Source organism: Saccostrea echinata, unplaced genomic scaffold (assembly GCF_033153115.1).
Source record: "Saccostrea echinata isolate AGI-Se365-2 ecotype Australia unplaced genomic scaffold, CSIRO_AGI_Sech_v1 ptg000001l, whole genome shotgun sequence".
Classification (NCBI taxonomy): domain Eukaryota; kingdom Metazoa; phylum Mollusca; class Bivalvia; order Ostreida; family Ostreidae; genus Saccostrea; species Saccostrea echinata.
In genome coordinates, this window is record NW_026889750.1 from 27,422,756 (window position 1) to 27,440,272 (window position 17,517).

Consider the following 17,517-nt stretch of genomic DNA (forward strand, 5'->3'; position numbering starts at 1 on the left):
TCCTCGCGTCATAAACGTTCGACGTAATTTCTCAGTGACGTCATAAAGGATCGACGCGCAATCAATAGATCAAACTCGTGCCGTTGAGTTTGAAAAAATAAAACATTTCACGCGTTAAAGTTATAATCAGGCTAATATATAATATGATGAAGTCACAAATGTAAATATAAGTAATAAGGTATCATTTTAAAACATCTATCGGGCTATAAATACGGGTTGGTACGAGATCAAATTTACCATAAAGCCCTTCTAAATATTGTCAACTTAATTAGAGAAATATTGGTACGAGTTATCAATTTTCTCTAGCAGACGAAAAAAATGGCGGCTTCCAGTTTAACAAGTAAGACCTCGACCGTAAAGTGTTTCTACAGGTGTCAAGGCACAAAGTTTGGTGATTTTTGATTTCAAAAGTTTTAACAAAAGGAATTCAATACATTTTTGTATACAATTTTGTTTGTTTTATTTCCCCAGGATGTGTGCGTTTATGTAACAAACACTTCAACAACATCTGCAGGTTCTCAACTTCCATCAAAAGGCCAAGGTGCTCAACTACTGTGCAGTATGAGTTAGTTAGAGTAAATAAAAGGGGAGGTGGGGTGTTCGTAGGTATTGTATTTATACAAACCATACATGATAAGTGCTGCTTTATTACGTTTTTGCAAATGTATGTTTACTGTCGGAGCCTTCCGAGATGGGTCCAAAGTCCACGGTCAATAACCAAGCTTGATATCACTGTTTAAGGTCTTTGACTGTTTAGAGTATTAGTATATCTTGTTGTTGATTAATTTTATTAAGAGACCAATGCCAAAAATAATTTGAAGGAACAAAGACAAATATTTAATCTTTCAAGATTTTTAACAAATTTTAAATAGCAAAAGAAAGTAGCAGTTTGACACTACAGGCAATTTTTTTGCCCTGAATAATAATATAATAAGTGGGGGAAAAAATTAAAAACTTCAAAAATTTTCATACTGTAATAGCACTAAATAAAACAAAATTAGATAATTTTAAAATAATTCACTTTTAATTTTGCCTTATTTTGCTTTATTTACTGCTGATGGGAGGTGCTCGTAATTTATTTTATTTTTCAAGCCCAGATTTTATTTTATGTCTCTCTTGATGTTTGATTTATTAAAATAGATTAAAGCATCAAAATTTTTTAAAAAGAGTTTGGTTTGCCTTTTATTTCTTTAGAATTTAACAATTCTCTTTTAAATTTCAAAGAAATGGAGAGGTACGCCCAGAAATTGGCCAAGCATCCACCATGATGGATATAGGAACACGTGAAATTTTCTCTGCTGAGCATGATATGTTCAGACAGAATGTTCGAAGATTCTTCCAAGAAGAAGTACTTCCCCATCACAGCAAGTAAGTGTATTTAGGGACAAAAAGCATTGGAGTTTAAATAAAAATAAGGGAATTTTACATCACTTATATGCTGTAGATCTTTCCAGCTCAATAACTATGTTGAGCTGTCTGGCAAAGGTAAGACTGTATTTATGACTGGAGTAAACTTTTCATATGTTAGATTCTACTTCTCCAAAATTAATGCAAAATCCGATTCAATCAAAATCTGCCCCAAAACAACCTTGGGTAAGGGGAATTTATAAATTATGTTTAACTGAAGAGTCTTGTTCCTCTCCTTTCAAGAAAGGATTATTCATATAGTAAGAAAAAGTGGCATTATGTTGAATTGTTAAAAAATCTTCTTGCACAAAACTGGGCCAGAAATGACAACAAAATCAGTGATAACTTGTACACTGTAGGTTGAAATATGTTTAGCAGATGACCATGGGTCAAAGGTGTTTCTATATACATGTACAGGTATAAAGTAATTGTATTTTCACAATATATTCCATTTTGTTCAGATTGTGCACTCACTGAAATGTTTCAACTTCATTTCATTTGTAAGCCAGATTAATCTTAATCAGCTAGGCATTGTGGCCATGGGACTGTCACACCTGTAACCTTTGCAGCAGAATTGTAAGGCCTGTACTTTGTATTTGTAGGTGGGAAAAAGATGGACAGGTCAGCAGAGAGGTAAGAGCTGTCAATCAGAATTCAAAATGAGGCATTGTAATATTTCTAACATCACTATTTTAGTTCAGTGGATGTATCACAGTCTGTTTAATATGCACTTTTTAATTTTTTTTTAATTTACATTTATGCTTCCTGTTGAGCAGATTAAAGAAGTGTTCCTATGCATAATTGCACATAAGTGCTTTTGTAGTGTAGAGCTTTATTAGTATTCATTTGATTGTTAGGTTTGGGAGAAAGCAGGTCAGAATGGTTTGTTGGGTGTCAACACAAAAGAGGAGCATGGAGGAGTAGGAGGGGATGTTCTGTCCACAGCCATTACCTGGGAAGAACAGTGTGTATCTATTTAGCTCACCTGAGCTATCAGCTTAAGAGAGCTTTTCTGATCACCCAGTGTCTGGCATTGATCTGACTGTCCATCTATAAACTTTACACAACCTTTTTTGACTTCTTCTCCAGAATCACAGGACCAATTTCAACCAATTTTTGCACAAAGCATCCTTGGGCAAAGGGGATTCAAATTTTTTTCAAAGGAAGGACTACACTCTTTTCAAAGGGGAGATAATTAAGAAATCATGAAAATTTAAGCGCATCTTTTAAAAATCTCAAGAACCACAGGGTCAGAAAAAGTCAATACTTTGCAGGGATTTATCAGTACCTTCTCAGGGGCCGAAATTCGGCCCCATTTCCAATTAAAAATGAGTTCAATTTTTCCCAGTTTGGCAGTATTTTTTCCCAATTGGTGAACAATGCTTTGATATTTAATTATCTTGGAAAAAACTCAGTAAAATTGTCAGATTGTCTGTAATTTTCCTCTGTTTATCTCATTTCGCAAAGTTACAGTCATAAGATGTTGAAAAACACTGTTAGTAAACATCGCCGACTTTTAATCCGAATTTCCTCCGTTTTTCTGAAAATGATGATATTGTTTAATAATATAGATTAATTAAAATTATTTCCACCTATTCAATTGATCTACGAGTGAATGGTAAGAACTGTAGGCATATATTTCAGATGGAAAAATGTATTTTCAATGTTTTTACATATCAAAAGGGAACTTTGAGAAAATGTGTACCGTAAGTTTTGGGGGTATAGGTCGATACTTTTTTTCTCAGAACCGTTGGGGTCGCCCAATTTAACGAATCGACCTTTCTAAGGCTCAAGTTTATGAAAAATGCCCCCAAATTAGTGAAATTTACGTCAATTTCAAAACAAATCTGTGCCATTTTCGTAACTTTTTAAATTATTTTACCGAGAAAAAAGTACTAAACAATAAAGAATTAAATATCTCCCATTGATTTCTTACAAAATAAGTTCCATTAAATATCCGTCGATGTACAAAAAAAACATTATATCATCGAGTAAATAATGTCTCAACGTATATTTACAACATGCTGTGTCCATCTTGTGAAGTTGGAAGTCGCAATCGCTTACTAAAAATAAAACCGCAACCGTATCAAAGTTTAAAATACGGAAGCGTTTTCACAATCGCAGATGTAATCTTTTTTTTCCATTTATTTGTAACAATTAATTGAAATAGTATACCTAAATATTTTTTCATTGTCTTGTGATATTTATTTAAATGTAAAATACGTGAAATAAATTGTTGCCAGTAAATTCCTAAAATTATTTACCAAATATACCGCTAGTCATAACTATTTTGTTTTATATCCCAAGGGGTACACTGAATTATACGAAGATTGGCTTCTAATAGAATTTTAATTGTCTGACAGAAAAGGGATATACACTGTGTACACAAAGGTGTTAACACCTGTGTTGGTTAAAACACCTGCGGGGCATGATTAACAGATCCACGTGCCGTTACAGGGGTATTAGTGCTATACATCATTGAACAAACAAAACTGTGAAATTCATAATGACTGTTAAATTGCGAATGTACTCTCAATTAAATTTATTTTTTCAGCAATATCTCAAGCAAAATTATAGCATGTTAATATAACTAATTTCAATTGCTCACTGTTACATGTACTGGTAATAGTCATTTGCGTGTTTTAGCAAATCCCTGGACAAGAAATATAAAAATGGCGGTCATCGAAGTTAATATTGTACCCCGGTAAATAATGTCGGAATAAAAGAATGTGTCCACAATGTTCTAAAATGGAAATGATTATTGTTTGATTTCGGGTATTTCCCTAATAATAGCTGTTGTATACTACCGTATTTATGTGTTTAAGGACAGAGTCAAACTACGACGGCATTGAAGAGGCAAGTTGAAGAAAATACGTTATAAATATATCACAATTCAAGGAAATTTTAACTATGCTTGTATAAAACACTATTAAAATGCTGTACTCATAAAAAATACCAGTTTATTTTCTCAATACGTTAATATTACGGGTTAAGTTAAAGAGGTTTACATGTTCTGATACGTAGTATATACGTAAGAATCTCTAGAAAATCGATAAACAAAGCCTCGTCCTACCTTCCGGATTCGTCCTATCTAAGGATTTTTTAAAAATTACGTCTGAAAATGAGCCTTTCGACCTATATACCCCATCGACCTATACCCCCAAAATTACGGTACTTAGTATAATTTTTTTGCAGGAAGTTTATAATCTCCAGAAAAAAGATTCTTATCACCTAAGGTGGAATCTCATACACACATGTACTACCCTAAGTTGTATAAATACTTTATACCCATTGAAATCAAGTCTATTATTCATTATCATAATTGATCATGTATGATGAAGTTGGATCATATTTAATTGTCTGTCTGGTTGCCCAAATTAGAGTTCGTGCTAAAATGTTAAATGAATTACACCTGAATACATGATATTAGCAAGATTTTTATTTTTCCCAATTTCATCAAAAAGCCGATAATTTTACCCCAATTCCCTAAAAATGGCATTTCCCAAAATAGGCTGATAAATCCCTGCTTTGAAGAATACCTCCTTATGCATATAATGTAGATTCAAATTTTTATGAATTGATGCAAATAACAGGAGTATATATGTAGGAATCCAAAATCCAATGATCACACCAAGTCCAATGGTCACGCTAAAGTCCGATGGTCTGTGCCAAACCTTGATGGTTTGACATGCCAAAGTTTGACGGTGTGGGAAGATCAACATTTATTACATCAGAGTACTATTGTGTGAAATTCCGATGCTGCTCCATGCTAAGGTCCAATGGTTTTAAATACCATAAATCAGAGTTTTTTAGGTCTTGATATCAAGGGCCTGGGAAAAAATAGCGACATTTGCTTGAAATTGGGAAATACATTTCATTCAAGAAAAGTAGGGAAAAACCAAAACCAGTGCATTAAGATAAATTGGAGTGTGACTCCTTCTTCTTTCAATTTAGTCAAGGCTTCCCTCATTGAAATAAGCCAAGGCCAATAAAATGAGGTTTACTAAATAATTTTGGGGTAAAATTTGGAATGTGTGGGAAATTTTTGAGATTTATAACATTAAGGCTACCCTGCTTTTGTTTTTTTTTTTTTCTCATTGTTTTGGAATTTTTAAGCAAAAATTTGGAAAAATACCTTCTTTTTAGCATAAGGAATAGGGCTTTATTTCAGACCCTTAAAAAACCCTGTAAATACAAAAGAATATTAAATATTTGATTGCAGAAGTGAAAAGGTTCACTAGAAAATGCCAAAATATAATCGTAGTACTACCCCTAATTTTGCAAGTAGGTGTGAGGATAACCTAAATCTCTCAGAGGGGTGAGAGATTATGCCTAATTGGTTGAAAAGTGTGTAACATCTCGAGTGGGAGAGAGATTAACCCTAATCAGTCAATAGTGTGCAAGGACTTGATTATCCTAAATCTCTTTTGTGGGTGTAAGCTAACCCTATGTAGACGAATAGTGTGCGAGTGCTAACTCTCAATCTCTCGGGTGGGTGCAAAGCTATCCAATAATCACTCCAAGGTGTGCAAGCACAAACACTTATCTGTTGAGTTGTGTGTGAGGATTAACTCTAATATCTCAGGTGGTTGCAAGCAGTAAGCAAAACCAGTCAATTGTATGTGAGGACTAATACTACACTGTTGGCTTTTGAATCCTGGACAATGGCGTCAAAGAATGGCTGCAGAATATTGTTAAGTCATAAACCATGATTGCTTCTCCACACCATCGGACTTTGGCATGCCAGACCATCGCACTCTAACCCAGCGCAGCACATCTCATAGGAAACAAGCCATTGGACTTGGCATAAAATCAAAGAAGTGTGAAGAGCCAATGCAGATAATGTCTTCAAAATTTGAAAGAAAAAAAAAACCTGCAATGAAGTAAAAGCTGTCAACTGTATAGAATGCATTTTAAGATTTGTAACTTTGTTTTTATTTTAAATGAACTTCAAAGAACCTTGAATCATATTGAGATGCATGAAATTTCAAGCTTCATTTTGAGACTTTTGAAATTAAATATTTTAAGAGTTATTGTTCCTGGCTGTGGAGCGGATATCCTATTCCTTAATAGAAAAGTTGTATTATATATATTCAATGAAGTACATGTACATGTATTTACAATAGATTAAAATTTGTGGCAACTATTTTTATGGTAGATGTATATGCACTGTATATGCTTCTGTACATTTTTTTTCTGAAATACTGAAACACAAATTACAGGATGTATGTGAACTGCTCAGGACCAGGTTTTGGTCTGCACTCTGACATTATTATGCCATACATCTCACATTATGGAACAAAAGAGCAGATTGAGAAGTTCATCCCGAGAATGACTGCTGGGACCTGCATTGGAGCCATAGGAATGACAGAACCTGGAGCAGGCAGGTAAAACTAATAAATAAGAGTAAATTAGCTACAGTCTGTACATAGAAATGTACTGCCTGCAACCAGGAGATGCTTACAACTCATCGGAAGTTTAAGAATGTTATGCTTAGCTCCCCATGATTACAGCAGTTATGACGTCCAGAGAACAAAATTTTTCTTTCAAAAAATATTGTTTTTGAACAATTTTATTCCTTATTTATGACAAGAATATTGCATTTAACTCTTTAAAAAATTTATCAAATTCCTATACAATTAAGCTGGAAGCATTTCCCATGCTTTATTTAGTCTAAATTTCAAAGTCCTTTAAACTTGACAGAAATTCCCACTTTGAATTATCTTTTTAGTGACTTGCAAGGAATTAGAACAAATGCCAAAAAAGATGGTTCTGACTACATTTTGAATGGGTCAAAGGTGTTCATCACAAATGGCTGGATGGCAGACTTGGTCATTGTTGTGGCAATAACTAACCCAGAAGCCAAATCAAAGGCCCATGGTATTAGTCTCTTCCTTGTGGAGGATGGTATGAAAGGTTTTGTCAAAGGCAGAAAATTAGAGAAAATTGGATTCAAGGCACAGGTATGCACTTTATGTCTGAAACATAGATTATTAGATATATTAAACAGATCTAGAGAAAAAGTACTGTATACAGGGTTATTTTCGTACTCCATATTATTTTTGCCCTTTCACACTTGCAAGCAATTTTGCCCCTTTTTTAAATTTGCCCAGACATAGTCTTGTTAAAGAGATTTTGCTTTCTTTGAATTTACCCCATTTTAAATTCACCCAACTGCAATGAGAGGAAAAAGGAGCGAAAATAAAAATGGGGGCAAAAACTTCCCTGTATACAGTATTATATGCTATTTCTACAAAATGGACTTTAGTATCTAGACAACATTTAGTTATAAAGAATCATCAGGCCTCTGTTTGTGCTTGCAGCACATTATGATATACATGTATCACAGAGCAACTGTCACAAAATCTGTCCAATTTTTACTGCATTCAAATGAATTAAAACTTGAAAAGTAAGTTGAATATGATTATTCTAAGAATTCAATGACAACATTATAACATCACGTCAAACACCTGTGTTTGTAAACATGGCACGAGCTCTGTTATTGTTAGTGTTTACCCTACATTTTACCGGGTGTGTTCAATTTGTTCAGTCTGCACACATCACTGAGCATGGACTGACAATACTGGTTACTGTATAGGGGATTAATTTCACGGGTTGTAATTTTCACGTTTTTCTCTCCTCTGACACGATCGCGGTTTGTTGAATTCGCGGAATCGATACATGTATATAATAAAGTTACCTCCCTTGTCTATATCCGTTTAATCCATAGCATAGCTAGAACGACTTTAATCAGCGTTATGTATTCACTTCACAGGGTAATGTTTATATAAAATAGTTAGATTTAATAATTAATTAGTTTTTAAAAGTCCTTGACTATAAACGTCGAGTCACTTTCCTATATGCTATTACGACACCCCATGATCTTCTTTCCGAAGGGATAATACATCGCGGCGAAAAACCACTGGACATCTGCTGGACGGTAAGAAATGTGTTAATGTTAATATCCTTCCACATCTTCAGCAAGTTCGATATTATTTGAATGATTTTTTAAAACTTAAATGTCGATAAAAACTAATACGTATGATAGTGCAGGTAACAAATACACGTGGAAACATAGTTATGCACGGGTAATCAAAACCCATGACCCACGTGTTTTGATTGATGAAACATGTAGCGTTAGCTATTAAAACAGCTTTTTAACAAATACAGGTTATTATCTGCTGATCTAAATTAAAGTAAAGCGTGATAATTAAAATAATTGAATGACAAGTGCGACTCGTAATTACTGAAAAGACCATGTACTACACGTAAATATACCTATCGTAGTCTATTCTTAAATTTCCAAATATAACATGAAGGTTATTAAAAACTTATTGACTGTTTCTTGAATTCACGGATTTATTAACACCGTGAATATAGCGAATATTAACACCGCGAGTTATTTTCCCCCTATACAGTAGTTGGATTTGCTTTCTTGCATTTCTACTCGGAACTTTCTGGATTATAGTTTTCATATTTTTCATCAACACAACAAAATTTTTACTTTTCCTAAGTATTATGGAAAAAGTTTACTTTGTGAAAGTGCAAGGATATGTGTCAATCATACGCATCCTGAAAATTGTAGTTTTGATAATTCCCAGATAAAAGAATTTTCATAACAAATTCTAATATATTTCGGTGTGAAATGCTTTAGAAATAAGAAAGTCATGATACTTAGAAAATTTTATAAAATATGAGCTTCAAATCTGTGGTGTAAAGGTAAGTTTGGAAAAAAGAGATACTAATATTGAATAATGAATTTGATGATTTTGATATATTACAGAGGACAATCCTTGTCAAAAATTTTCACTCTCAAATTATGTTAACTTTTGATTCGTATATATTTTTAAAATCAAATTATTTTACAGGACACTGCAGAACTGTTCTTTGAAGATGTCCGTCTTCCAAAGGAATCCCTTCTCGGTGAGGAAAACAAGGGATTCTATTATCTAATGCAGGAACTGCCACAGGAGAGACTTATCATTGCAGACATGGCTATTGGATCCTGTGAGTGGATGTTTGAGGAAACTAGGAACTATGTCAGGCAAAGAAAGGCATTTGGAAAAACTATTTCTAATCTTCAGGTTTGGATTATTTAATTAACATTTGCACTAGAATGCAGTGTCATGATTATTTAAAAATAAGGTATCCCCCTAACTTTACAATAACTAGAAGTTTGTGATTGCTGGCTTGTATGAATTCTTTAGAATATGTAATTGCAAACACCACACTCTCTCAGAATTAGATTTGTTACCAGTGATGTGGAAGCTTATTGCAGACCTGCCTACTCTCCCAATTTACCTGTAATTAGAGAGGTTTAGCAAGTGCACTTGTATGTGTACATCTACGTGTAAACTACAAGTTAGAATTACATGTACATGTTTACGTTATTTTTCTTGTTTAGCAAAGTATAACCTGTGTGTGTACTTGTAAGTGTTTTAGATGTAAAAGTGATTAACATTAAGAAAAAAATAAAAAACACATTAAATTTAATATGTTTGTCACTTTTTTATTGAATATATGCATATATTTATAAGAAAAAAATTGAGAAGAGCTCTTATAATTTTAATCCGTCATAGCCTGTTTTGAAAGTTTAGATGTAGTGTATTTAACACTCTGTAAAATTATTTTTTTCCCTTACAAACTTTTAGTTCTTTATATCAGTATTTGCATTAAAATGCAAACTCTTTAAAAAAATAAACAGCAGTTAAAGAAATATAAGCTACAAGTTTTGACTTAAATGTACTTGACAATCTACAGGTAAGTGGATACGTGTAGAAATTCGTCAATAGCAAAACTAATGACGTAGTGCACATATTTCCGGGGGGAATTCCCTGTTACACATACACGTACGCGTACATGTTGGTTTGTTAAACCTCTCTATTTTTAAGATTTTTTACCCCCTAATTATGCTCTGTGATTTGAATGCCATATCTCGAGATTTCCAGATTTTCACTGTTTTGGTTTTAAAATCATAAATATAGAAATAGAGCAGTACAAACACTTGAGTGAAAGAAAATCATCATACAAATTTCTAAGAATTCACATCACAACGATTAGCTACTCAAATGGACATGCAAACTTCATGGGACACTTTCTTTTTTGATGAACATTTCGATAAGCATTACAAGATGACCATTTGTAACCTAAAAAATAGTTTTCTCTCCCCATAGAAAAAAATTGTTGCCTGTTACATCTCAGCCTTTATGGGAAACGGTCAATGAAGTGTTGAATAAGAATTTAACTACAGTGCCTGTCAGTTCATTTTAGCAGAAATACTTGTAGCATGATTTTATTCGTAATAAATAAGATTGACTGATTTCAGGTTATCTTTATATCTTTCACACACAAAAAAAATATGTCTTAATACATCAAACAAATTTTTTACCAAGAATCATTTATTCCAGTGACAGTACTTCATATACATACATGTATATCATTTGTCTTCCTTTCAACTGTGCAACTCTTTCTTTCTAGTATGTATGTATATTGTATTACATGTATATGTATATGAATTTCTTTATTAGTATATACACTGTACTGTTTTGTTGCCCTTGAGGGCCCTTAATTGGTAAATAAACCAATTATACATTTATTTATGTTAAGTACAAGTATAATAGTTTAAATTTATTATTGTTCATGTGAACTAATAATATGGTTAAAATTCTGCATGATATTATCTCTTTCTTTTCATTCAATAAATTATGTATATACAGTACTAAAACAAAATCCTCAAGGAAATAAATTGTTAAATGGAAGATAACTGATAAAACTGAGTTTAAGGAAAATCTATACCTGTTCATTGATCTATAATCTAAACTTAAATTTTGATAGAAATAAGAGCAAGATCTGGGATTTCTCTCCAGGTATTCCTTACCATTTTACGAGGATATTCTTCGAATATGAAAAGGAATCTACTGTACTATTTACCAACTCTATTGTAACATCTCGCTTCTCCTTAAATTTTAGTGATTCTAAGAAATAATGTTGCAAGCGCACCTTACTCATTCAATTTTCAAGGATGTGTAACTATTAGCTATTTACAGATCACATCTCTCTAGTACATTGTACCTGTAATTCTGATACATATTGAATGTTACAGACTGTTCAACACAAACTGGCAGAGCTAAAAACAGAGATATGTGTGGGACGGGCTTTCCTGGATCAGTGCTTGAAAATTCACAATGAGAGAGGGCTTGACTCATCATCAGCGTCAATGGCAAAATATTGGTAACTAGTTCTATGAATACCAAGTCAAGAGATACATGTACATCCCAGGATATTTTAAACTGAATTTTAGCCTGATTTGGGTATTTCCTCAAAACTTGACTGGCAACTGGTCGATCTGTTTAAAATCAGATCTTTGTTACCCTACGAAATTCGCTTTGTACAGTGACTATCAGAATTTCGGAGCATAACAAAAATATATTTTAATCAGATTGGGCTACTGGTACCGGTACTTTTCATTTTCACATCACATTTCAATTTAAATGAAAAGGTCTCTTCAGATTTCTTTAAAATTTTATGCATTTAAGTGCAAAAAGAGGTATCTTGTAACAGAGATAAGAAGTGTCTTGTAACATTAATTCTTGGCTTGCTTAGATGATATCACTTGGGACTGAAAAATATTTTTCCATTAGAATTTGAAAGTTTGTTATTTTAACATTGCTATCTAGCATATAGTATGCACCTGTAATGATTATGATAAAAATGCTTACCTATTTAGAACAATGGTGCTATCAACAAAATTAGCCTTTATGAAAATGTATCATATCAAAAGTGACATTCCATATACTATACTGCTGTGAAACCTGTTGCTTTGGAAAATCTTCAAGCACTGCAGAGAAGCCAAAGTACTATGAGCAATATTGTTTACATTTTGTCATGTCAACAGCAATTGGAATGGCAAATACATGTAACTTTTTAGTTTGATTTGAAATTTCCAATCGTGATATATTATTCACATATCAACCTCAGAGTTGTCCCTAAGACATGGGGGCTGGGGAATTTTCCCACCTATAATGATGTAATTCCCCTGTCATTCTGGTGTTCCTCCTCAACCCCCTGTTAGGGGATGAGCCCCAAATCCCCTTCTACTTTTTTAATGTCCCCTGCTATTTCAATTCTTAGAGACAACCCAGAACCTTCAGATACATGTAGTTTATAAAACATACTAAAAGTTAAATATTTTCAAACCAATTTTACATTAAATTTACAAATATTTTCTCTCCATTAATTTGCAAAATTTAATCATCTTAAAATATTTACAACTTGGAAGTTCTAACATAGCCATATATGTGTCTTAATTATCTTTGGTAAACAGGGCCTCAGACCTACAGAACTCTGTTGCCACCCGGTGTCTACAGTTACATGGAGGCTGGGGCTATATGTGGGAATACCCAATCGCCAAAGCTTTTGTTGATGCCCGAGTGCAGCCCATCTATGGTGGAAGTAATGAAATCATGAAGGAGCTCATTGCCCGACAAATTGTGTCTGACAAATAGGCTTGGGAGTTACAGAACTTGCTACACTGAATCGAAAAGTGAATGCAGCATCATCATTTTATTAACTTCAATTCTAACATTAATTAAATTTGGCTTTTCTAGTGCAAAAAAAATTCCAGACAATGTTTTCATTAACTTTCAATTTTGACACATTGATGTAAGTTGCTGAAATGTAATTTGTCTTTTTTTTCTATAGGGAAATAATGATTTTAAAAAATCCTGTTTTGTGAAGAAAGGAAGGGGAATCAAATGAATTATTCATTTTTGATGCATCAGAATCATTTTTTTTTTTTAAATCAAATGTAAGTTATTCATCAGTGCATAATGTGTTTGTAACATTAATTTAGAGATTATGAAAAGTGAAACATTTGAAGAAAAAAACTTTATATTGACTGTGATATATGGGTAATTTTCAAGTAGTTGTCACACAACATACCTTTACCTTGATTTAACTGCTTTGATGTTTCTTGTGTCATGCATAATGAAATATTTTGTGATATATACACATTATCAAAGATAATGTTGAAAGTAGTTTGAAAGTTGTGCTTCATTATTTATAGCCATTGTAGGTAAAGTAACAAGTACATATGTAAAGGATATCTAATTGGTGTAATATCAAACTGCATATGTTTTCTTTATTCAGATATTGTGATTTTTGCATAATTGTTGAATATACATATATTCGCCACCTATTTTGTAAGAAATATTAGAAAACAATAAACTATGCCTTTACTTATATAAAACTTAGTCATTTTTGTCGAATGTTTAAGACAGAGCTTATGTTTCTCACCTGAGCAAAAGTCCCAAGTGAAATTTTCTTATCTAAATTTGTTCATCTTCAGTCTGTTGACTGATTGTTAACTTTTCATGTTCTTTACTTTTCTAACTTTTTCTAAAGAACCAACCAGTCAATTTCAACCAAAGCTGGAACAAAACCTTTTTAGTTATTGGAAGGCAAGTTTCTTTAAATGAAAGACCATGTTCATTCTAGAGAGGGATAATTGATAGGAAATGTTAAAAATGAGATGTTTATTTAAAAATCTAGAGAACATCTGATCTTTAAACGACAAAAAAACATGGGAAGAATAAGATGTAGGGAATGCTTGGCTTATCCACCCACATTCTTTGTAGGAAATGTTCTGTTAGAAGTTCAAATGATGGAAACCATCCCCAGGCACTGTGAAATAGAAATTGTTTAAGTCACTGCCATTGGGTATACATTGGCCTGCAATAGTGTCCAAATTAAACAGGAATATATATTGGGAATATCTTTAAAAATTTTCAGATAGCCAAATTTAAAATATGCAAAGATGTAATATACAGTACATTTAATTTGAAAGACATCATGACATGCTAATTTTTTCAAAATTTAAAGAAAGTATATAGATATCAACTTTAAGTGTGATTAGCTTTAGAGTTTTGACCTTGAATTAAATCATTGACACATTATCCTGAAAAAAGAACAACTGGATGAATTATCAGATAATTCTTTTTTTATTGTGGCGTCCAAAATACGCATTTGGTTAATAAGCTTGAGGAAAGGGGTGAGGTGGATGTGGATTACTCCATTATTTAAGATTTGTTCAAATGAAAGACGATTTCCTCTTTCAAGTGGGGATAATTTAGAAATAATGAAAATGGGCGAGATATTTATATTTTCCATCAAAGGCTAATTCATTGACCTGACATAATTGCCCCCCCCCCCCAATAAAAATTGTAAAAACACTCTCTAGGCAGTGACAGTGTTTGTGTGATGTACTAGTATTCAATCAATTTTATTTGCAACCTCATGGACAGACGAAATGTTCGTTTTGAAATTTTGACTTCTTTGTCACACACCATCTGTACAAATACAACCGATGGGTGAAGTATAAAGGTATTATGCCCCCGCCATGAAATGGTCAGGCATGTAGTGTTACCCCTTAATTTTCATCCGTCATAGTTTTCCTGACTTTTTTTTTTTTGCTGTGCTGATAGATGATGAGCTAATTTTTGGTATGTCTCTCAATTAATATTGATGACTTGCAGATCAAGTTTGTGTTTCGTGTTAATTAACCCAATTTTACGAAACTTTTGGCCCTTAGACTTAAAACTTCTAAACATTTAGGCTACCTTTTTTTGTCTGTTTGTTTTGTTTTGTTTTTTTTGCAGTGCTTATAGATTATGAGCTAATTTTGGTAAGTCTTGATATGATGACTTGCAGATTAAGTTCGAGTTTTGTGTTGATTGACCCAATTTTATAATGGATGTATCCCTTAAATTTCGAAAGTTTCAAATAATATCACTGTTTTCAGACTCTTTTCGCTATGGTTGGAAATAATGAGCTGATTTCTTTGATATGTCTTTTAATTTATTATGATGACTTACAGATCAAGTTCGACTTTTTTGCTTATAGTTTGCGACAACAGAAGATGAGAAACTGCTACAGTATGCTGATCAGTTGAAGAAAAAAAAAAAACAACAAAAACTGGATGCCAAGTACCAAGACTTATATTTGCGAAAGTAGTGGCCCTTAAACTTTGATTTTTTTTTTTAAAAATACATTTTACGTTATTACGTTCTGCATTGATCTCGAAGCAAAATGTAATAACGCAAAATTTATTAATCCAAGTTTATTATATTTTGCGTTGTATAACATGTGCTTGTTGATTAAATGAGCTGATTTATGGTATGTCTTGATAATGATGACGTACAGATCTAGTTCAGTTTCGCTTTTTTTAACGAAAGTTATTGCCCTTAGAAAATGTCTAATTCACAGGGTTTTTTTTTTGGGGGGGGGGGGGGGCTGTACATGTAGATAATGATCTTTGGGTTTGTCTCTTTTTTAATTGATGAATTAAAGATCAAATATGAGTGTGCATTGATTGACCCATTTTTTGCAAAAAATATGGCCTTAGAATTTGAAAATTTTTAATTATTCATGGTTTTGGACTTTTTTTAACTGCATTGCATGTAAGTGCATGATCGCCATTTCACGCAGCTTAAGTTTGTTGTGGTATAGACAATATTGATTTCAGAAAAAACAAAAACAACAATTTGATATTTTATTTTGTCGTGTTTGTGCTATCTTAATCCACTATTATTTTCACAATCCTGGACTTTCACATATTTAACATGGTATATCACGATACATAATCTAACCAAATATAAGTTCGTTTCTTTGTGTTTGAGTATATAGTTATTTTCTGTTGTCCGAGATATGGGACAGACAAATTTGTAGCTAAACTGCTACAATAGCCTTCACCTTTAGATATGACCTTGAATCAATGACACAAGATACCTTTTCTTGCAAGTAGTATATTTAATTAAGCGTGTTTAATTTGGTTGGTAGGAGTAATAAATTACAGGTCAAACTCAGCGGGAATTCCCCCAAAACGTGTTAACAGACTGCATGGAGAATGAATAATTCATTTTTTTTTCCATTTTGAGATCTAGGAAATTATATATCCTGATCAGCTTCCACAAAAATCCTAACCATAAAATGGATTTGTTTTCCCTTTTAGAATGGATTTTCCCCTCTCTCCAAGGGTTGGGGTACCTATAGTTATTTTAATATAGTTGTATTTTATATAAATTGAAAGGGGCCACATCATATACATGCATTTCTGTAGCTTATTAGTATATGCTTCTTTGGGGGAATTAAGTCAACTAGTTTGGAAAATTGAATTTATACTGCTTATAGTTGTTGATTTTTTTTCCTCTCATTTTTGGGGGTTTGCATGTCTTATTTATTTTATTTTTCAAAACACCGTCATCCACCACAATAAGATTACATGAAGTTATATAAATATATTAGAGATTTTAAAACATGCATAAAAATTTATAATTAACACTAAATTAAAGTGCGAGTGCATGTCTTGTTTATTTTATTTTTCAAAACACCGTCATCCACCACAATATTTATAAGATGACATGATGTTATATAAATATACTAGAGATTTAATAAACATGCATAAAAAATTATAATGAACACTAAACTAAAGTGCGAGAAGGGGAGGATGTCATGTCTGATAAAAATAATTACTTTGGAATGACTTTTATATATATTTATTCGAAATCCTTTTAGATTCCGATTCCCCTAACGCATAATGCTCCCACTCAGGGCTGTCCACTCTCATCCCCCCCCCCCCCCCGTTTTCTTCTTAACAAACACCACACACACTCAAAATATAAGTTGTCATGCTATTAGTTGCTTTAAAATTTTGAAAACCAAAAGAACCCCCCCCCCCCCCCCCGCCGCGACCTAATTTTAAATTTATTTTCGTGAGTCGGGTCCTGAAATGAAAATTTATTACTGGTCCTCATTCTTCAGTCAAGAGTAAAATTTAAAAAAAAAATCATATCTTTTTTTTTCCAAAAAGGAAGATTGAAGTTTAATTGCCCTGCGAGTAAATATTTTGACAAGGTGCCTAGTTTTAGCGCGTCATCTTATTTATTATACGGCTATTGCGTTTTCGTCCCCAGTAGTTACCCCATCGCATAGTCTTTTTCAAATAAGAATTTATGGACTTGAAAATGAAATTTAATTAAGATTTTTCTTATTTTACAGATTGAATAATGAAAAGTCCAATCTAAATTGTAAATGATTTATGTTTATTATCAAATA

The 17,517-nt window shown here is 32.7% G+C and overlaps 1 protein-coding gene across 1 annotated transcript; it reads left to right on the forward strand.

Annotated features, from left to right (window-relative positions):
- Positions 1-303: 303 nt before the first annotated feature.
- On the forward strand, positions 304-13,632 carry LOC133188466 (long-chain specific acyl-CoA dehydrogenase, mitochondrial-like). Its single transcript, XM_061323911.1, has 10 exons — positions 304-340; positions 472-541; positions 1,225-1,368; positions 2,010-2,040; positions 2,265-2,371; positions 6,630-6,794; positions 7,139-7,370; positions 9,276-9,491; positions 11,510-11,637; positions 12,731-13,632. The coding sequence occupies exons 1-10, from the start codon at positions 319-321 to the stop codon at positions 12,909-12,911; spliced, it is 1,296 nt and encodes a 431-aa protein (XP_061179895.1). The 5' UTR covers positions 304-318; the 3' UTR covers positions 12,912-13,632.
- Positions 13,633-17,517: the final 3,885 nt, after the last annotated feature.